General features: G+C 39.6%; 1 protein-coding gene across 1 annotated transcript in view; it reads right to left on the bottom strand.

Moving 5' to 3' along the window:
* Window positions 1-22,944, bottom strand: part of AGPAT4 (1-acylglycerol-3-phosphate O-acyltransferase 4) — an 83,497-nt gene that overhangs the window by 6,465 nt on the left and 54,088 nt on the right. The window contains exons 4-8 of the mRNA XM_027686993.1: window positions 19,904-20,065; window positions 17,575-17,728; window positions 11,138-11,240; window positions 8,993-9,068; window positions 3,594-3,792 (exon numbers count right to left, since the gene is read on the bottom strand). Of these exons, the coding sequence (XP_027542794.1) occupies window positions 3,594-3,792; window positions 8,993-9,068; window positions 11,138-11,240; window positions 17,575-17,728; window positions 19,904-20,065 (694 nt within the window). The remainder of the gene's footprint in view (window positions 1-3,593; window positions 3,793-8,992; window positions 9,069-11,137; window positions 11,241-17,574; window positions 17,729-19,903; window positions 20,066-22,944) is intronic.

Raw genomic sequence — 22,944 nt, 5'->3', positions numbered from 1 at the left:
CAGGTACTGCCCTTAAAACCAGCAATCTATGACAATGGGCTATTAGGGACTCCAATAAGCTTCCCTGGAATATCAGCTGAGCTGTCAACTTGCCACAGAAAAAGAATAAACACTACCTGTGCTGCTTCCATTACCGAATAGTGAGAAAAGGTCTACTAGAAGCAATGTGAAAAGCCAGTTTTATCATCTGATAAATCCCTCCAATCTACAGAAAACCCTTCCTTTTACATTGTTAAGCCACCAGGTTCCAATTACCATTCACACTGGAAAAGATGGCAAATACAGTCCTCCCTGCTTTGCTACAAACTGGATGTGCTGGGCAGACATTTCCAGATGGCACCAAGACTCACAACCTCCAAAGGTACGTTCGTGTCTGTGTACCTCTGTCTCCCAGCCACTGCATAAGTCACTTCTGAGCCCTTGACTAAAGCTGGAGATAAAGTGCAAAATAAAATACTGGTTGCTCCTCTGTCAGAAGATGGCTGCATCACACCCAGAACATTCATGAGAGAGATACCTCTTAGGATATAAAACACAGTTTGGGGACAATGGCCTTGCTACAGAAACTCAGCTATTGGTTACTAAAATCAATGTGACAGCTTGGGCTGAAGTTTTTTTCTGCTTCCACAGAAAGAGACCAATGATTCCCAACAAACAATAACATTGGTTTTAAAGGGATATAGTAAAATGGAAACAGACTATAACACACTAAGATAACTGTTGCTCTTGTGGCACATAATGACACATCCACTTTTAAGTGACCATGATAAACCAGATCTGCTTTTTGTTTGGTTTGACTAATGGCTGAGCTTCCTTCCAGTCCCACGGATTTTCTTCCCTCCACAGCTTCACAGCGGTTGCTATCTGCTAGTAAGTGACATCATCTTTCTTATTTCCTGCTCATCAGCAAAAGGTGCCTGTCTGAGTCTATCAGGCAACAGCCTCTACTCCAGGCAGTGCGTCTTCCACTGCACCACAGATCCCAGCCAATTACAGGCACTTTGGGTTTGATCACACCATGATCAGAGTGAGAACAGAGATGTTGCTAAGCACAGGGGTCCTTCAAAGGCTGCAGAGGACTGCAACTTGCACCATCCCACAGATGTGGCAGATGCATATGGGGCAGCAGCGCACATTGTGCATTCTGAACGTGTTCTTCAGCTGTGATTTTGCAGCCTGGGAGCTCAATACATTCATTCTGGTAGCAGACTGCTGCTGGAGTCCTCTGTTAGCTCCGGTGCTACAGATAACCTGAGAATAAGTCCTTTGGATTATCACTGCATTCGAGAGAGGACTCACAGCAGCCTGCTTATTAACCTTTCCTTGTGGCTCAAAGCAGAAGAAAGCTAGGCGAGTAGTAAGACAGCAAGAAAAGAGAGAGAAAAAAGGAACAAAAGGGCATTCTTGCTGTCCATTCTTAGTAGCATCATAGCTTTTTTCCTTTGCAGGTTCTTTCTCTCCCTTCCTGATAAAGACTTGACCTAGGTCACTAATGGCAAAATGGTACTGGTCTTAGGGTGGAGGGTGCAGGAGTGTGGTGTCACTCAACTAAATTAATAAGGGCTGAATCCAAAACCATATGACAGATGCCACAATGCCAAGCATTAAAGTATCCAGCCCTGAGGTTAAACTCGAGAGGTTTAACTCCGGAAACCCTGAATTATGGAACAATGGTCCCTGTGGAGGGCACACAAGGCATGAAGCACTTCAGGATGGCACCCAACCACCCACCCTGCTGAGTGGAAGAACTGAATTAAGAGGAAAACGCTGACGAAAAGATGACAAATTAAAAAGTTTTGCAATGGCTATGCTTCAGTACACCATTAGGCCATTGTTCCACAATCCAGTACAAAACAGACTGCTGGCAACAGACTATGCCAGCATTTCTTCAAAGGCAGGACAAATGCCCTCCTGAGTTCTATTGCCAGGGATGAAGCATTTGCAATGGTGTCACACCTCATCCTACCCACTGTTGAATGTTCATTTTGAACAAGAGCACAGAGGAGGCTGATCAACCTTTCTCTGCAACTGACAGGGACTTGAACCTGACACCTCCCATTCCTGAGAGTACATCCCAACCACAGTGCTCACTCTACACTCCCATCCTATTCATCAGTCAGAGAAAGGGAGAGGGCAGCACTACTTGTGACTTCCAACAAGTAAGGTGGGTGAAAAAAGATGCTTCTAAGTTGTAGTCACTGCTCCGAGAAATTCTTACACATTTTACACAACGCATTCTCAGGGTAACAAGCATCAACAATTTTTCCAGGTGAGGACAAGAGCACAGGATTCCCCTCTTTTTTCCTCTACCCTGCCCATGTACCAACCATTATGTTGGACCTTATCCTTGTTCTTGTTTTCCTTCCTCTGGCTCAAAGCATCACAAAGTACATTTCCTCTCTGCATGCACACACAAATTGTTCCTTCTCCACTTATCTTTATAAGGAGCCTTAACAGTAGCTGAACGCAGCGTTTGTTTCTGTGGGCACTTTCTGAAAAAGAATATTGTGTGCCTAACATATCAAGCTCTTCACAATGGGCAAAAGGACATTAGTTGGTTAATCTTGATCAAACTAGAACGGGACCTGCTCAAGATTCAGACTTCTAAGAATGCAAAGAAATATTGAACATAAGGAACAGTTTCCTAGGTAGAGAGGAAAGATGCACTTCTGAAACAAGCAAATGCTCCACATTTTTCTATTTCCTCTGTGTTGCTATTCTGGTCATGGCTTTTTAATCCAACTCTAATATCTCTGCATCCACTTCACTCAGAGCCAGGAGGATTGTGAAGTTCTGTTTCTTTTTCAAAGGGCATTTTTAAGGTATACAGAAGTTAAGGTGATGAAGCCATAAATACATGTGATGGTCAGTGCAATTATAAAAAGTATTTGCTTCATAAATGTATGGCTTATTATAGAAGGGAACTTATTCTTCAAACAAGCACCCAATCATAGACACTATTTTTCCAAACTGATCTGGTTCTTGCTTCCATGAAGGACACCAAATGACATCTCCCTCCCTTTCTAAGGGCCAGCTCCTTGTTTTGTTTTCCCTCCTCCCCTTAAATAACATACTAGTTTAAATACAAACCCAGGCAATTCAGAACTACTACAGGAACTGCAGGAATTACCTGTGATAGTCTACGCCCTGTGCTACATAACTCAGAGAAGATGGGCACAACAGGCTGTGCTTAAATCATGAGTTCATGGATTAACAGTGCATGACACAGACTATGATTAGACAAAAGAATTCTCAATAGAATAAATTATCCTTAAGCCTTTCTTCTAGGCATTTAAAGTACAACCCAGCAAAGCACAACACAAGAAAAGAAAGCCTTTTGTAGGTAACCCACTGAGAAGTCACTGTTTTGATTTCTACAGAAACAGAAAATTTTGTAGGCAGCTCTTAAAAAATTAATACAACTATACAAAAATAAACAAAGAATCTTTTTAACCTATTCCAAGCTAAAGTGGATATAATATCCACCCACAGATGGGCTGTTAACTTCACAAGCCATCTTTATATTTAGCAAGCCTCAATAAATCATATCTGAAAGCTACCCTGTAAGTAATCTTTTTGTTCAGAAAACTTACCTATTATAATGACAAATGCAAAACTAGCCAGTGTCAGTGATGATCCACTGTTGATCATGTTGATGAGCAGTTTGAACAAAGGATATAGCAGCAATAAGGCCCAGAAAAGCCAGTTCAAAAGTGTCCATGGTCGATGGGGTGGTACTATAGGGACTGCTGGGTAGGTTCCTGTTCTGTAATATTCTTCCTGGAATGCATCCTAGTAGAACAAAGGAGAGCAACAATTAAATCCCCATCTGCCAACAAAATAGCCATTTCTGACTTTGATGTTCCACCTGCTGCAGGCTTGTAACCACAGGGGAAGATCAAAGACCAAGTGATGGCTGGAAAGCTTGTACTTTGAAGTCAATGAACACAGAGTCAAAAAAAAAAAAAAGAAAAAGAAATGGGAAAAAAAAAAAGGAAAGAGCATACTTTCTTTCTCCTGCACATAGCAGTATGAAAAATGGCATACCTGGAGAGTATAACAAGCCCAGTAAAACAAGATGGGTGATTGGATGTACACTCCTGCAGCAATGCTGAACCTCCTGCAAGAGCCACAGCCACTGCCCAAATACTGCTGGTAAGCCAGAGAAGTGTCTGGGCTACATGCTCAGCAGCAGATCCTCTGTTCCCTAATGTTTTCTCCAACCACTGCACTGCTCTAAAACAGCACCCAAAAACCAGTCAGAAAAGGTGACCAGACGCCATCTTGTCCCATACTCTGAAGAACACCACCCTCTTCTGCCTGCTTTGTCCTCCAGATGCAGTCTTGCTCACCTCATTCCCATGAAGCTTGTAAAAGAAGTTTGGGTGCTGAACCTCTCTAAAGAGTTTACAATCTCTCGCTGGTTTTGACCAAAGGACTCTCCCTTTTTGTATAATATCAGGAAGATAATGGGGTGGGGGCTGTTTTTCTTCTATTCTGTAGTGCGTGTTTTTTAAAGCACAGAAGACTCAGAATTCAGTACCTTCCTCTAGAGCCCACAGGGGTGAACAGCATTGCCGTTAGCGATCTGATCAACCAAAGATATCAAAAGGGGGCGGGGTAAAAAAACCCTTCCTACTTGTTCAAAAGCAAAGATTATTAATCTGTGTTATCACATAAAACTGGTTAATTAATGAAGTCAGCATTAGACTGACACAAAAAGGAACCTTAGTTTAGTCAGAGTGAAGTCCTATACTTCTTCAAAGAAAGGATTTTTGGTTTCCAAAAATTCCAGCAAAGCCAAGATTTGTCCTAATCAACACAAGAAGTTTATTTCTATTGTGCTATGATTTTACATTTACTTACACTCCAGCTGACATAAATAATTCTTTCTTTATTTAAGAGCAACTTTAGCAATTAGAAGTTGCTACCATTTTATCTATTTCAAAGGGAACATTCAGCTTTTACGAGATTACACAGTAATTAAATACTGCACTCTCTTTACTGAGGTTAGAAAAATTATGAGTGTTTTACTCATGCAAGCTAGATTGTACTGGGATCGCTATAGCCAATTAATTAGTCATCTTCACCAGATCACACAGTGTATGAAGTTTTCTTTACAGTGCCTTGAGGACTTTGGTTTGTAACTGCTTTAACAACACAGAGCTACTAATCATCAGTAAATTGAATTCTACTATATACAATTAGGTTCCCAAATACCAGTATTACCCAGAAACTAAAGAATTCCTATTATTGGTATTGCCATTAGAGGGCCTGTTTCTACAGAGAGCAGGACAGGCTCGCTTAAAACAAATGCAGCAGTGTTTCCCTTCTTGGCTCTGCACAGCATTAGGGGCAGCAAAATCACTGATCACATTGCAGAGAGGTTTGAGACAGATGGAAAACATATACAACAGGTAAAACAATGTGAAAGCCAACACCTCCGCTATGCATTTCACACCTTTGTGAGGGAACAGCTCTTCAGTTAAGATTCCTTATGCTCAAATATATTCACTTTCCTTGCAAAAGACATTTGAGGGTTAATCTGTCTTCTAAGCTTTTGCAAGAGTGCCTATAGTACCCATCAACATCTCAAGTCAGCCTTTAAACCCATAATGTACCTCAAAATTTCCCGAAATCACCTCACTTACATTAAGCTCCTTTCATTTCCCTGCATACAGACCTTGTTTCCAGTTTGTAATCAATCCCATCCACTCAAGTATCATTTTCACACATGGAAACATGCTCCCTCTATTGGCCCCACCAAATTTAAGTTACTTCAGACAATGTGGGGGTAATGCAGGCAACATCCATCAGGGAACATCCATCAGAGGCTAACTGGATTCTTCCTCCCAGGAGGTCTGACGACAGAGGTATGTCGCTGCCTTTTCATGAGGAAGCCCACAAAGAATGAGTATCCAAAAATATACTCTTTGTTCCCAAACACTGGAGTTCTGTACACTTGCCCTCTTCAGTTATGCTTTGCTAAGTCCCTAGGGCACTTCAGCATATATTTTCATACCCTGTTTTCCATGCTTCTCCTACAAGTGAGAAAAGTTAGAAGCTTGCTTTCTTTTTAATGGAAATTAAGATTCTCAAGCAGAACTTCTATTTCAGGCACTGAGGCTGTAAGGAGGTAAAAAAAGAAAACAAACATGCAAGGGCTAGCTGAGTTGTGACTATTACACAGTACCTCTTCAGACCAGGCAATAAGATCCTCAACCCAGTCCTTGTTAAAGTCAAAGGCAGTCTCTCTAGCAATGAGAGTTAAAAAAAAAATAAAAGAAATAAAAGAAAAAGGCAATGCGCAACACAAATAGCACCTCTGTCATAATTTGGCATTAACTGATGCAGTGTTAGTCATACATGGAAGGACAAAATCCACCTCAGGTGAGGAAGAAGTACATGGACACGGTGCTTACTGTAAGCCTGGAAAAGGAAGGAGAACAGTGTTTCGTTTGGAAGAGCACAGTGTCATTGTTTATTTGGCAAGAGTCTGCTCACTGCATTTTCAGCAGTGGCTAAACCGAAAAATGAAGTACTAAGTAGCAAGAACATAAACATGCCAGATTCCCAGAGAGAAGTATCTCCGATAGAGGTACATGTAAGTGAGATCAGGCCACAACATAAAAAACAACACAAGCTTTTCTCAAAGACCTTCACTCCTTTACTAATGTTGATTTAATTTAAAAGAAAAAAAAGTCGTAACCCTCCATGTCTACTAATTACTGATTTATTACCCATTCCAACCTGATCACCTGCAGTCCTGATCACCATGAGTGCACAGGCCTTGACCTCAAGTACCTGTGGCACTCCCCAGTCACTAACTCATGCTACTACAGCATAATTCAGCACACTATATGTAAGCCTTGAGAAAGTACTGCAAACTTATTAAACTCACTGAGAATAAGCAAAGGCACATGTAACCATAATGCATGATAAAATAGGGGCTCTGCTTTCCAGTTGTGTGCACACCTTGTCTTGCTTTGAAACAGGAAATGAAGTGCTGCAACCAAAATAGACAAAGAAGGGGATGAGTGTGTATCTTAAAATGAATTACTGCCCTTTGAATACAGATTTGTTACATTTTATCATAAACATTTACTGATTCTGAACACAATCTGAAACAGAATTCATTTTCAGAAACAGCACCTGGGCAGCTGCTTGTTATCTGACCTAAAAGCCAATTATCTTTTTTTAAATGCAGGGCAGAAAGATGAAACAAAACTGCATTTTTACCCTGCAGGGGGGCTTTCATATCAATCTCAAAACTCTTCAAGAAGTTGTCCCTGCTCTACATTCTGCCAGTCTGATTTTACAAAGACATGGGCTTCAGTAAACCAGGAATGACTGCAATGAAATGACTAATGTAAAACAGCTGGAGAAATAGAGACATGTTACCCTCAGAAAAAAATTAAAACCATCCCCAAACAAAAACCCACCTCTAATGAATCAAAAAAAATGCTATGTAACCAAAAAGGTTTTAGTGGAAAGGAAAACTAAACACACATTCCTTCCCTCCTTATTCTTAACAGGAAACTATAGATTTAACCAACCAGCAAAGTTGCCATGAAGAACATATATGAAGGATATTATGTTATACCATATCATATAATAGTATATAGGATAGATGAACATTCTGTTTGCATTAGAAGTAACTGAGTGTTCACCAAAGGCTGAATAACAGAACAAACTCGAAGTGAATTACTGCAAACTATGTAATAAGGGATTCAGAAAAACAATTACCATATTATCATTTAAGTTCTTGTCTTACAAATGTCTAAATGGTTCTCAGGAACATGAAAAAGGGCTACAAATTCATAGTAGCAGAAAGGGGTCTTTTGCAATTTTCAGCAAAAGGACCATTTGCACATATATGCCTCTAGAATGAGCACCAGCCTGTGGGTAACATCCTGCCTTTCTGCAAACGTGCTGGGGGTTGTGTCTGAATCAGGTGTTATTGGCACAAATTACAAGAAAGGGATCAGAGGCAAAGGTAGTAGATCGACAAGTGAGGTCTCAAGACACATTTACTTTTCTCATTCCTGTAAGCAAACCGCTTAGAGGGGCTAAGAATTAAAACAGAAACAGTCATGGCATGAAACTGAGAAAGACTAGGACATAATCAATACAGAAATGCTAACGTGGTGTCCTGGGTAGAGCACGACAAATGGCACAGCAGAATTTTGCTGTCCCAGTGAGAGGGAACCAGAGCTATATTCTATCACTTCTAAATCCAAAGCACTGCTGCATTTCAGTCTGAATACATAACTTTGATCAATGTATTGAAGGAAAGTGAGCTGCCAGGCCCTCATGTCATGCATACCTATGACTCCCACTGATTGAAATGGGAGTGCTGAGTGTACTCAAAAAGCACATCCCCCAATCCTTATCTCCTATATTAATAAAAACAAAGACCAGAAGAAACAGATTCTGAAAGACTGAAAGATGCATATGAAAGCATTTGGAAATAAGAAAAAAACTCCACCAGGCATTCACAAACACACAGTCATTATCATTCTCTCCTCATCCTATGTAATTAGGAATCTTAAATGCATGCCTTCTATACACACTATGTGAAAGCAATTTATCAGCCTGTCCTATTAATATTGGATGTTTGCCTTGGTAAAAAAGACAGGAAAAACAAGGGACAAAATTCTAATACACTAAAAATATCTCATTTAGCGTACAAATTACTTCTTGATTAAGAAGGTGCATTTAAGGGGAAGATAATTTTGATTTTTGTATTCTTATGTAACTTTCTAGAGAAGAGTTTTAAAACTCCTCTATAAAGACTTGTTTAAGCTTTCTTCCCGTTGCTCTTTATAAAGGCAATTATGACTGGTACCACAACATCAGTTTGTATGTGCAGAAACATCCACTCTAAGCCTCCAAAGTAGGACCACTACACATGGACACTGTAAAGGTCTACTAGCAGTGTAAATAACGGAGCACTAGGGCTCACAATTGCTGTCTAGACAAAAAAACTAACCTTTTCTTGATATAGTTTGTGGAGCCAGGTAGAACATTCCTGCTCATCTTCTGGGACTTCCTCTAATGGAATCCGCCTGCCAAAGGTAAACAAGAAAAATTCAAGAATATTAAATACTTTGGTTTCCATGAACAGCACTTGCATTATACATACAGATTATCCATCTGACAGGAGACTTGCTACATTTTTCTCCTTTTTTTAACTTGTGGTAACAACTCCAAGATCAGCAAAACATAGTTTGCTTCTAGAGCCACCTTCAATTCTTAGATATATGTGGAATTTAGAAATTTAGATTTCTGAAATAGTAATGCATTATGTTTGAGCTCACTAGAGCAACTTTCTAGATAAAGGTTTACAATTATCTGTTTCCAAACAAAGGTTTTGAATTAATGAATTTTTTACCCCACCTATGAAGTTAAAGGCTGTACTTAATCAGCTAGGCAATAGAGAGAAAAAACAAACTATTGCTCTTATACTTATGGTAAAGTTCTCTAGTGTTTCTCCGTCAACATTTCCAATTCTTGTAATTTTTGTTATGTGAAGCTTGGTTGGATAATGTCCAGCAAAATGGCTCCTATTACTGAAAAATTCTCTCTTGACAAACCAAAGTTTTCATCTCATCATATGAATTTTGGTCAATAACTCTGTGACAGAAAAAATCTCTTACCATCCTCATTTAAGTACACCAATGGCAATATTTAATAATTTTACATTTTCATTGTAGGATATATTTTAAATAATATCCATTAAGAGCAGCATCAAATTAACTTCCTTCAGCACAAGAGAATAACTTCTCAGAGTTGGGGCACTCCTGTTTGCAGTTAATAAATTAACAGGTGTGTCACTACTGATTTGTTCCTTTAGTTAAAAAGGTCTTAAGGTGACAAACATTGCAAACCAACACAATTTAACATGGCCATCCAAATTTTTCAAAATTCCAATTAATGCAACACCTATGGCACTTCGATAAGCAAATATGGAGGATTTTGAAGAATGTCTGTGATAGTCTCCAGCTAATTGCCAAAACAAATTTAGCCATGAGGCTTACCCTGCCTTTAAGAGCTTTTCAAGAAGCTCAAAAGGACAGAAGGGTAAATAGCTACCCTGAGTTGTGAAAAGCAATTTCCATACTCTGCCAGACTGACTTGCAGCAGGCTGGAATGGTGTAAATGGAGACACAGGAAGAGGAAATGCCCCTGTGCTCCATTGGAGAAATGGCCCACACAGGTAGGGCCAGCTGGTCCTCCATGAACACTAGTCAGCCAAGCTGTGTACACCAAAGACAAAGGACAACTAGGCTAAGCTACCAAGTGGGAGGAGGAATCAAGAGAAAGTTTCTTTTTACCCTTGAGCAAAAACAGTTCTGAAGAAAATATTTTTTCAAACAGGTAGAAAAGGGGAGGTAAAAAGAAAAGGTCACCCTATTCCACTTGATGTTGGTATCCAAGATAAATCAATTGGACCACCCCATTATAGCTCTAAAAGGGTTATGATGAACTCCTGATCACTTGTGTCACTTTTAGGCTCCTATGCTCCAACCCTAATCTATGGGTGCTGCTGGTAGAACGTCACTTGGGAATCGGCTCATTCCATTAAGATTATGGGAATTCATTGGGGTATTCATCACTTATAGAAACATTAATGAAAAGGAATCCAAGTAATGTTTTTTTCATTAAACAACCCCCTGGTAGGGAGGGAGCAGCAGTCAAATACATCAACAACTATACCAACAGAGATAGGAACAGTCCTCAGTCTGGTCTCCACCAGAGCTGGAACTCCTGTGCCAGAGACAGGTATAAAGCAACTCCATCTGAACACTTAGATGATATTTGATATTCTGGCCAAGGGAGTGAAAAGAGGCCCTTCTGCTGCTCCTGAGCCAACAAACAGACAGATAAATGAATAAAAAAATAACAAACAAAAAGTAGTGTAGACACTTATGGGTTTCCCACATATTTACAGTCACAGAACTTTACAAGAAACCTTTCCCATCCAATAGGAGTTTTTATCTGAAGCTCTGTGAAGCCAGGTTGGTAGAGATTTGCTTTCCATTACCTACTTGAAAACATTCCCTTATTTGTCCAATTGCGACAGCAAGTACACACTCCTGTATGCTAAAAAGAAATTAAACTATGGATTACTTGCCTTACATACAAATCTGCATGATATTTTTTTCCATTTAGAACTCCCAGCAATGTTGGATTTTCATTATTTCTAAAATTGAGGGTAGAATCGTAGACTGCAGAAACTACAAAAAGAGAAACAGGTTATGTGATTACCGTAGTAATACAATGGAAATAAGTCATTATCTCTCAGACAAGGAGAATATTTAAATAGCACCACAGTTTGAGCTGTCACCAAGGTAAAAATGACAGTGGAACACCCAACATGCAGGATTTAAGAAGGCAAATAACCAGTGACCCTTTCAGAAACTGCACCAGCAGAATGAAAAGGTCTGCTCTACACCCTTGCCTCCTTCCCCATCAGGTGCAGAATGACGGGCATACAGTCACAGTTTCTGACAGACTGTACCTAGGACTTCCTAGGAGTCAATGATTGAAAAACTGTTGTCTGTCTTGATTCACTGTGAATGATTCAACTACCCCCCTAAATGTAAGGAAACAACCAGGCAGAAACACACTTTATAAACAATGAACAATATATACTCTTTGACTAAGAACAGGTAAAGTCTGTGTGTGTGTGTGTGTGTGTGAGAGAGAGAGAGAGAGAGAGAGAGAGAGAGAGAGAGAGAGAGAGAGATCCTATAGCAGGAGGGCTTAATGTAACTATAAATTGCTGGGGTCAAAACCAACCCCTCCTTCATGTCCCTTATTTGGTAACTCAGGCAGTTGCTATAGGGCAAAGGCAGAGACAGAATGACAGACTACATCTTGTGTGAGCTGGGCTGCTGCTATGAAGACATGCAAATGCGACACACATAACATACGAGTTCCACTGAACAAAACTGCAGCCAAACTTTCAGTGTTGAGAAAACTGTTTCTGCAGTTCAGGACTGAGTAGTAACAGCAAAAGCATTTGCAAAGGCCAATTGCAGTTAAACCAGACAGCATTAACAAGTAGTTTCCCAAAGAAAAAACATTCACTGTTAAACCACATACAGTGTTTCAAAAAAGTTTGTCTGAACACATGCTTATTTTCCTGACGTCACAAAATTACCAGCAAACAATTGATTTTCCTGACACTGAAATATGTTGTGCATCATGGTATGAGTTCTAAGATCAATGACAGCAAAAAAACTTCTCTTTTTTTGTCACATAAGTGACTAACAAGCATTTCACCTGTAGCTTGCTGTATTTTAAGTTTCCTGCTCCAGAGTTTTGCAATAATGAATAAAAACGCATGTCATGAACCTTTATTGTGAGAGCTCTTGACCCGCCTAAGAAAGACTTTTATTACACAGCATAGATTTGCTCTTGATTTTGAAACCTCTCCAGTTATAGAGAGATAAATATGGCTTGGTCACAGCATTCAGCTCCCAGAAACTCACCACATCATTTGTCACTCCAAAACAGAATTCAAAGCACAGAACAGCTTCAACACTGAAAGGAAATCCTGAACACAAAGGCCAAACCCCTGTCACTGCATACAGACTGTCCCCCGCACTAACAACTCCATTCTTTTCCTACTACAGTTAGATTCTTAGCCCAAACTCAAAACTGCAACACATAAGCTAAAATCTACTTCTAGCACACTACTCTCCCTGTACAAGTAGGAAATTACTTTTTTTTTAAATAAATATCTGCCTCCATTTTTAAGCTTCTTAGCATAGAAGGATTTTAGTAATCTACTCTAATTTACTAATCCAATGTAATTGAATGAAAACAAGAGCTCAGTTTGGTTTATTCAGGGTAAGCTTCTTAGATTATTCTTTAATAGCATTATTCTAATGACAATAGGGATGCAATAAAGCAAAGTATGATATACAGAACACTTGTTCTTTCATTTTTTTACAAGATATCTCCATTTGAGTTTTTATATGAATTGGTTTTTGTTCAGACAAATTGGAAGATGGTTCTCCTGTTCTGAAAAAGACTGCAGAGTTGGCCAGGAACATCTTTATATGCTGACAGCCTTACAGAATCTTCCTTTTCTCCAGGGAAAAAAAAAAGAAATCCTATTCCAGTTTGCAACTGGTCTGTAGTTTCATATTCAGTCCAGTCCCTTTTAATAACACATTGAAATCCTTTGGTGCAAAGCAGTGCCAAACCCAAGACAATGACAGCAGTGCAGGAGTAAAGAGACCTCTGTTATATCCAGATATAACAGAAGATAACTAAAGACTTCAGCCTTTTCATTCTGAAAGTGTAGGAAAAGAACAACAATAGAAGTGTCAAAGAAAAATTACTGCATTAATTTAAAATTTGCTAGAAAGCTTCCACAGCCAAAGCAGCACTAGCATGCTGTGTGAACCGGTTATCATTAAACATGGATTTTTAAACTACATAATTAGAACTGGACCTCTCATGACTTTCTCATCCAAAAGCTGAGGAGTCCAGAAATTTCACTTTCTAAAACAAGTAAAAAAATAACTCCATACTATCTTGAAAACATTGCAACAACTGTCTCACTCTCGGGCTAATATAGGCAGCATCAAATGAAGTTTTGCTTCATTCGTGAAATATTTTCTATGAAGAAATTATATCTTAAAACCTCTTTTTCATTAAAAATCAAAGACAAATCTTTGAAAGCCATTTCAAAGGCTCAGAATAGATCATAACTAAACCCAAAATTTTTCCAGCTGAATTGCTATTTCCTGTCAAAAAAGTCTAGGGTTTTTTTTGTTTGCTTTCTAATCTCTGCACAGCTATTTTTCACATCTTTAACTTTGTTCCCTGTACAGCATTCTGATAGAGAGCTATGTATTTAAAAAGTAAATAAAAAAGATTTAATTTCTTAACTTCAACCTAAAAGAAAAATAAATCTTCGGATTACATATCTAGAGAGGATTCTTCTTACTTAACCGTCCTCTTGAATTTCACACATTATTTTGTGGCCATGGAGGATCATACCAGAATCATAGTGGATCATCTGACAAATCAACCTACAGGGAATGGGTAGGCCTACATGCACCTTTATACTAGCACACAATGATCTGAAGATTGCAAAAGGGAGGGGAAGATACAGTGGAATTCACTGTACTTTTGGTATGTTACCACCTTGACACAATCCTTTGATTTGCCATTTCATTGCTCTGGTCAGCTTGGTCAAAAATCACTCATCCTCTGAAACTTGGTAACTTGCTCTGGACGATGACTAGAAGCCCCCTTGAAAGCAAATAATTATCCAGGACTAAAGTGCAACTCAAGGGAAGAAAAAAGTCATTGCAATACTCCCATACACTGTCATACTGAACTCCATGAGAACACCACTCTGGAATTTATTCTCATGCGTTTCCTCTAGGACAGTAGTTCCCAGTGTGCACAACTGGAGGAAAAGGTGCACAACACAACTTGGGCTTATCTACAACCCATCTTGAGGCACATTTTTAAATACAAGTCTTCACTAAATAAAAACAGCTGAAAGGAATTGCCTGATAAACAGCCAGGCAATAAAAGTAACAGTTAAATATATCTTTTGCAGTATTTATGACATTTATTTTTACGGTAAATCATGTATGAGTGCTTTAGAAACGGATCTGCATTTTCATTTGCTTCCATGAACAGTACAGATAGCAAACAGCAATTTATTAAAACAGTAAATAGCTTCTAGAAATTAAGCTCCTGGTGACTGTGTCTCTACTACCATATTGGGAGAGACGGTCACTGACAAAATTATCAGAAAAGTTAAAAAAATATTAAAAGCACTTCTTTAAGAATCAAATTGTGTGCAGAGGTCTGAATTTGTGAAAGTAAATCTCTGAGAAGAAAAGAATTCCATTACCACTTATGAAAGAAATGAGTCCTTTACTTGTTCTCTCACGTGAAAGATATTTTAATCCAAATATATCTGCTTATACTGACAGAAATGGTACCACTGGTATGGAGGCAGCTTCTCACGTATGTACATTGAATAAACTCCTTCTGAACGTAAGTTTTTCAAAACAGATGGACTTGCCAGGCTGACGTCACCAACGTCTATTTCTGAGTACTGCAGAAGTACTTCAGAACTACTTCCAGAATGACTGCACCATATAGCATTAAGAGTTGATCCAAAGTTTTGAAGAGGACCAACCTGTGATCACTGCTACTATGGGTGAATTACGTCTATAGACGGAAAGAGCACCATCTATCCACGCTATAGTACTACAGCCTCAAACAAGTGGAATCACACCTTTGTCAGAAAGAAGTGGAAAAAAAAACAGACAGAAGCTCTGTCACACCCAGCTGTGAACTAGTCCCAAACCTGTGAACTAGTCCCAAACCTGTGAACTAGTCCCAAACCTGTGGCTTGACTTCACTGCTACATGGTGCTCCAGCTCCAGCCAGGGCCACTACCCCTTGTGGGAGATCTGAAAGTGCATTAGCCTAAATAGCAGGGCCCAAAATGGATCCAGGGAGCTCAGCACCAGTCTCTCATTTTTAGAGATGCACAGGGATACCCCACTGCAGATTTGACCTAACTTCTAGATAGAGTTTACATTTCTAGATTATGGACTGTCAAAACAGACTCCCATCACATTCTCTATTCAAAAAACATGCATGGACTTCCTTGTTATCTGTACATAATAATGTTACAAGGAGTTCTAAAAATAAGACATTGTTTACAAAGGCTTTTCAAATGCTCGTCACATGTACCCCTTGTCTCTATAGGAGAGAAACATATAATAACCCAGACAATAACCCTAGTATCTCCCTTTCATTGCAAAAAGTGGCAAGGCAAGTAAAGCAACACATCCAGAAAAACATGCAACACTGATATGGGGTCATCAAACCCTCAGAGGTTTGTTGATTGGGTTTTCAAGCTCGACAGTTTTTGCTGAAACTGTATATGAGAAGCTATGGCTCTGTGCTTCTCCTTGAACCCTCACAGGGAAGTAATACCTTCTTAGTGGCCTTACATTGCCTCATCTAGCGAGTCACAGCTTCTGGAGGGAGGCAATGACACACACTCCCCTAAGTATATGAGTAATCTAGCAATCTCGGCCTTATTTTTCTGAAGGTATTTCAAATATTTAGGATCCTAGTAAATGTTACTGTAGTGTATCACATGAACACCAAAAAGTTTTTATAAATGTCATTTGGGTTCCCTACAATTGTTTCCTTTTGAAACATATTCCCACAAATCAGCTATTTGTCCACAATCATGCTGTATTTCGCTTGTACTACACAGAGCAGTGAAAAGAACAAAATCACCACCAAAATAACCTGTCCCTGATTCCCAGTTCAGGGCATTAGGGGTCACAGAGTTTTGACTCATCTCTTCTTCAATGCCTCAAGTCTACCAACTCCCTGCCCTCAGTCAAACAGTCATCCTTATTCAAAAGGCAAGGTTAAACTGTGCCCTTAAGGGGGTTACTGGATGCTTCACATAACTTACCTCTTCTTCATGTATCAGAAAAGATCCAAGCTATGCTATCCATTTTGGGGGTGGAAAGTTGTGGGTGCCTGGTAAGCTACAACAGTGATATGATCTGCCTGACTCACAAGAGGATATGTAGAAGAAATATGACAGATAGCAAGACAGCTGACTACAAAGCTTTTTTTACAGCAACTATCCCAGATATGCCACATGAAAATGTGTCTTCAAAGACAAAAGAAGTTTTGATATTAGCTTCAGTCAAGCTAGAACATTTTCTTCTAAACCCATAACCACTTTGTCTTTCTTATGCAACAGCCTTTTAACAATACATAACTCTACCAACCCCCAAAAATACTGTAACACTATGGCTACTTAAGCACTGTCTTTCCTTTGCCCATGAAGTCCACAGCAGACGACTTTGATAGATAGTATTAGTCAAAAAAAAATCACTTCAAAGGTAATGTGTGCAATATTCTTACTGATGTCATCTTAAAGGTGGCAAATGCAAGTAACCAGACATAACTGGGGGATAGGGAGCTAAGAACAACATTAACAAAGAAAAACTTACTCACGTTCTGTAATGCAGAAATAATTTGTTTAAAAATTTTGGCTACATGTATCTTCAGTCAAGGTCTACTCCCCTTCCTCAGCTCCACAAAGAAACTCTAAATCTATACAGGAATTTAAAGTAGAATATTTTTTTTAAATTTAAAAATTATGTCATTTGAGGCACATATTTACCACAAGGAAATATTTTAAGACACACTGCCTCAGATTCTCTACTGATGCATTTGTTTCATTTAGAATAGAATAGCTTAGTAAATACTAAGAAATACTATCCTTTGGCAATAGGTACAAAATATGCAATTTGAGATTTCCCAATACACAGTCACAGTAACAGAAAACAAAACAAAAATAATAATAATTAAAAAACCCAAGTTGCTCCAGGACTTTATTAGTAAAATCACAGTGGAAAAAAGGTCAGAGAGGATCCCAGGGCTTTTCTGCTAGGACTCACGCTACAGGAAAAAAGAAAAGCACGGCAAACTGACAGTAGCTGGATGAAATAACCATTTAGCATTGTTCCCTGTGACTTTCCTTACCTACATTTCTCAAACACTGCACGGTGACAGCAAATCCTTTCGTTCGTGGCAGTAGGTGATACTTGAGCTTGGGCAGACCTTTGGCTTCGGCTACCTGCATGCTAATCTGGTGCTTCTGTTCTGTGAACCTTGTGCCCTCGCAATGAATCAGGAACTAAAACCAAGAGAGAACTACAGTTAGACAGAACCTCAGGTCTTCTACATATGACTGAGCAGAGGTGTCTCTAATTCCCACCAGCACAGCCCAAGTTAAGACTGCTAGCAGGAACAGTTGTAGTCACACACACATTTAGGTAATTTATTTGACTGAAGTAAAAAATTTGAAACAAACAAACACACAAACAAACAACAAAAAAGTCAAAACCAAACACTCATCCAACTTGCCATCCTCTGGTTTGAACTTCAGCTTTTAGACCTAATCATCTGCTCTGCTACTTGCTATCAGAATGACTTGATTTCTCTAAATGAGTCACTCAATCTCTACACTCAAAATATACTCCTGTTGCAAATGTTTCACTGACGGTGAAGTGTACAGCTATCATGGTATCTAAATCTTGGTAAGTGTCTAAACTAAAGACATTTCTAGGAAATGCTTCAGCGCCCAGCTTGCACCCCCTGACTCCAACCCTCTGGCTTTCACTTATGGCAGGAGGACACTGACAACTACACACAGCAACTCTGATGCCAGGGACAGAGCTGGTAACAGATGTAAGGCAGCAGATGCAGGACAACTGAAAGCCTCATGCCCTTATGAACTATACAGTGGAAGTGCTCAGACATGAACAATTACAATCTTGCCACTGGCAGGCAGGGGAGAGCAAACAGATCTTTAGAGATTTACCACTTGCTCATCTGCTTTCTGCCAAGCCTGAATGCAAACTAACACAAGAGAGAGCACTGCCATATCACACAAGCTAAGACCTCAGAACCCACAGCAAAAACACAGCCAAGAAAGACAGAGATTGAAGAAAACTAGCCAAGCAGACAGCTTTCAGCTCTAGCTCATCCAAGACCACTTCTTACTCATGTATCACAAGCATAATGTTAAGCAGCTAGATGAAACATACAGAAACTGATGAGAAAGTCTCTCTAGTCCACTTCCCATGCTTTGCCTGTCTACCTTCCAAGGTGCTATTGTTGTGCCTTTTGACATATGTTATCATAAAAAGGCAAATTAAAACTCCACATGCAATAACCCCAGGTGTACATCAACAACTGTTTCCTCTATGTAGGTATAGCTCCTCCTTAGTAATTAGTATCTATAGGGTAGTGGTGGCTTGTGCTCACTGATTAGAGTTGAAGTACCTAGATGCATAGAAAGGTATTCAACGCCCTTTACAAGTCACAGAGAACAGGCAAATCTCAGTGAGATAAACTGAAACTGAAAACCAAGAATGGTCCCTCTACTACAGAGTGTTCTGCCTGGAAGTCATTTAAACATTATCGAAGCACAGCTTGGCCCTTGTTTAAATCAATGACAATTTAAAAAAAAGTTTGTTTCAGAGAATGAGAGATCCAGCACATACATATTCATGAAGAAACTGCTTCTAAGCAATAGGTTCTGTAGGCTCTGGTGAGGCTGCTTAAATATACCATTTCTTTAACCGAATTGCCCTCTTGCCATCACTAGCTCGTGAGAACTATGATTTTTCTGATTACTAAGAGAAAAATTTCAAAGGTTTTTGAAAGGAAACACCAGGCAGGGTCAATACTAAAAACTGATAGCAATGCAAAAAGTAACACTTTCCTGTTACTGAAAAGTGACACCAATCCTCTCCCTGTAACACAGCCGATGGCCCCAGTGGGCCATATCTCTGACGAGGTGCTTATCTGTGGCTTCCACTTCTACTGGGCCATGTCTGACCAAGCACGTTCACAGGAAAGGCAAAATCATACGGAAGGGGAAAACACTAGTAGGAGCTCTGCAATCCAAGGCAAGAGGGGATCTTAGGTAAAGAATACGGCTGATGTGTTTCAATACAACATCGTCACATGCATGTTACACCGCCATGAACCCCCACATCTACCCCTATCCAGGTTCCTGTATTTAGAGGACCACAAGATTTACTGAACGGATCACAGTGCAGGTATTTTTGCAGTGACATCTGTAGGGCTCCATACTACAGAGGAAGAAAACAGACAAGACGGACTATTACATGGGAAATTCCAGAGAAAATTCAATTCTTCAAGAATACTCTCCTGATACCGCCAGGAAGTTCATGAATCAAAGTTCTCAGGAGCAAGCTGGTGAATATCACATATCATCTGTGCCCTTCATTCCTGCCAAGCATTATAGCACCTCACACCCCACTTGTTAGTCATCACCCACCCAAAAGTTTTCAGGGTAGTCCCGGAGACTCAGCAACTTCTGTATGACTGTTTTCCGATCTTCCTCCCACTTGCGCTTGCAGAAGACTATCTCTAGGAAATACCACATCCAGCCAATGATAGGCATGTAGGAGAGTTCCTTCTTTGCAAGCACTTTGGAACTCTGCAAGACAGAATCAAAGCAAGTAAAACAGAGTTAAACCACTTAAGAATTCACTGTGGGTATGATACATGCACAGTTAGACACTCATATATTGGTTCCTATTGACCAGTCCCAGTTTTAACACCAGTGTAAAAACAAAAACAAAGAAAAATAAGTTTTTCTCATATGACAGAACAGTCAAATCTAATATCAGGTATCTGCATGGAAGACTTCCAGAATTAAACACATATGTGTGTGTGTTTGTCTTTCCTACCCAAATGCTGAAACAAAACAGAAGCCAAATTCCTTCAAACACTGAGATCCATGCAAAAGACCCAAACCATATCAACAGAAATTCTTAATTCAAGCTGATCCTGGACAGTGGCAATGCAAATTTCTTTAAGAGCAGCTACACTTCTCCCCAGTGCTTTCTCACCATGACCAAAAAAAAAAGAAAAAAAAAAAGAAGCAGAGTCACAGAGCCATTGCTGTACAATATACTGATGTTTGCACACATGGTTTACCAATGGAAGAATAAGAATACTTGATTTGTGTTCAAGTTTGTTCATGAAAGGGCAGAAATACGTACAGTAGTGAATTTCTCTTCAAAGCATGCTTCTGGAGTAGGAAAATAAAAAACAGCATTCTTCCTGTCTTACAGGTGTGACAATCACTGAAGTGACTGGTCCAGACCCTCCACAAGAAGTCTATGATTTATCAAGCATTCAACAAGTTCCAAAAGTCAAATCCTACTCCAGAATTTAACTCTGTGATCATCTCAGACTGACATCCCTTTGGTCAGGAAAACTGATTCCACTTGCTCCTTTCCTGTCTTCCAAGCCAGCCAGCCTTGGTGAGCTGTCCCATGTTTCTCTTGGTTATTTAATTAACAAAATGGCACACGTGTGTTGTGTGTCTATAGAAATTGTTGCTTCAGTTTTTCCTGAAAAACAGTGACATTTTCTTAGAGGGCAAATGGAGTAATTACAGCCCAGTTTCTAACCACAATATCATTATAAGCTAGCCCATCAAAATGCTCTGCAGATGGATTCCAGGACATGGCATTTGACTAGAAGAAACTATTTATTGGTAGAAGTTACCATCAAGAGAAAATATTTATTTTTCTTTTTTTTTTTGGTCACTGTTGTTCATTTGGTTGCTAGGGAAAGAGACTTGACCTAATTCTTTATCTCAGCTCATTTCTTTCATCTGCTCTCCTTCCTTCAGAAGGAAAATACCTTAAATAATTAAGCTATCTAAAAGCTCGTAAGACTGGAAGGCAAGCGCACATCACATTGCTTCACAAGCAACTGTTACATAGAAGCAGAATAGAAAACTGCAGACAATTCCATTCCTAAGCATGCAGGAACCATCTCTGTCAAATAATTTAATGCTCTGTAATCAAGTGCTCCCTCTTGAGCATTTGAGACTTTCTGTATTTCAGTGACAGGCTCAGATCAGGACTCCAAACCCACCTCTCCCATGAGGAGCAGTTGTAGTATTCAGCACAGTTTTAGTCATTTTAATTTCAAGCCATGTTTTACCTTAGTCTCTACTACAGGGCAGCAGTAACACTGAGCCCGGCCTCCTCTTCCAGCTCCCCAAACTGGGCACAGAGAAACAGGCTACTACCACTCTCATTAGCTCTGTTTTTTTCCTACACTATTGCTTTTCCTTTTCTCAGTTACTCCTAATACAAGTAATTTGCCTATTTCCAAAATAAACGTAAATAGTTCCAGCACACAGCTTTAAAGGCCTCCAAAGAGCATTTTTGTTGTAGACCATGTACAGTATAGCTTCCATTCACAAGAACAAAAACCAATTCACATGCTCTTCTGCTCCTCTCCACTGTACGTGTCAGAGGAAGACAGCCAAGCCAAGGTTTTGCTCAAGAAACCCCAAGAGATGCTAAGTGTTTCTAGCTGAGCAGGGAGGGCTAAAACTTTTGGGAACTACTGTCCACCTCAGCCATAGCCTAGCACAAGCCACTGCACAATGAGGCCAACAGCGAGAAAAAAACCCAACATGCTCTTCAAGTTTATGTACAGTAAGTATTCAGTATCATAAGAACTACCATAAACTAACCTAGGTGTGCTTTATATAGAATGTGCAAGGCCTTCATAGCACAGAGTCAGAAAAGAATCCAGTAGTCCTCCCTCCCAGATTTTAAAATGCAGGAATTCTAGTCCAAAAAGCTAACTAAAATAAGTATTTCACCGTACCTATTTTCCAATGTTTTGCATATTTTAAGAAGTGTACAAGTTACACAGGAGGCACATGAGAAGTTGCTACTGCTTTTTTTTCCCCCCCCTCCCCCAGTGGATCCAAGAAACGATACTGTAAGCTAAGGTGTTATGGGCAGAGGTATAACCACAAAAGCAGAACAGATGTCTGAATTCTTCCCCAGGGTATGTTCTTATTCATTTACTGTGCCAATGCATTTTTAAAATTTAAAAGCGCTCTTCTAGACATGTGTGAGTACAACTCCTTAGATGCACATAAAAAGAAGCTAAGTCACCTCACACTGTTTTGTGCACCCATCTGTCCTAGGATTAGAAGGAAGACTAATTACAGAACTAACTAGAGAAAGGAAACTTCTCAGTGCATTATACTAACAAGATTGCTCTCGAGTGGGAGGAATACATTGGCCTCCTCTCAGGAGTTACCATCTCTTTCACGATAACTAGAGCTACAGTCTGTTCTGTTTCAGACATCTACCTGTGCACAGCTCCTGTGTAAATACTTGAGGGAAAAAATGCAACTCTGGTTGACTTTAGCTACTAACTTGTTCTTTACCGATGTGTTTTGGTAAAATATGTGACAGTTACCTCAACCTTCAAATTCAGCTTGTTCAACAGAATAAAATTCATTAAAAAGTGCTGATTTATTCCATGTAAGCT

Source organism: Neopelma chrysocephalum, unplaced genomic scaffold (genome assembly GCF_003984885.1).
Source record: "Neopelma chrysocephalum unplaced genomic scaffold, ASM398488v2 Primary Assembly neopelma1_23, whole genome shotgun sequence".
NCBI lineage: Eukaryota > Metazoa > Chordata > Aves > Passeriformes > Pipridae > Neopelma > Neopelma chrysocephalum.
Note: the sequence above shows the minus strand (reverse complement) of the source record. Positions and strands in the feature narration are given on the sequence as shown.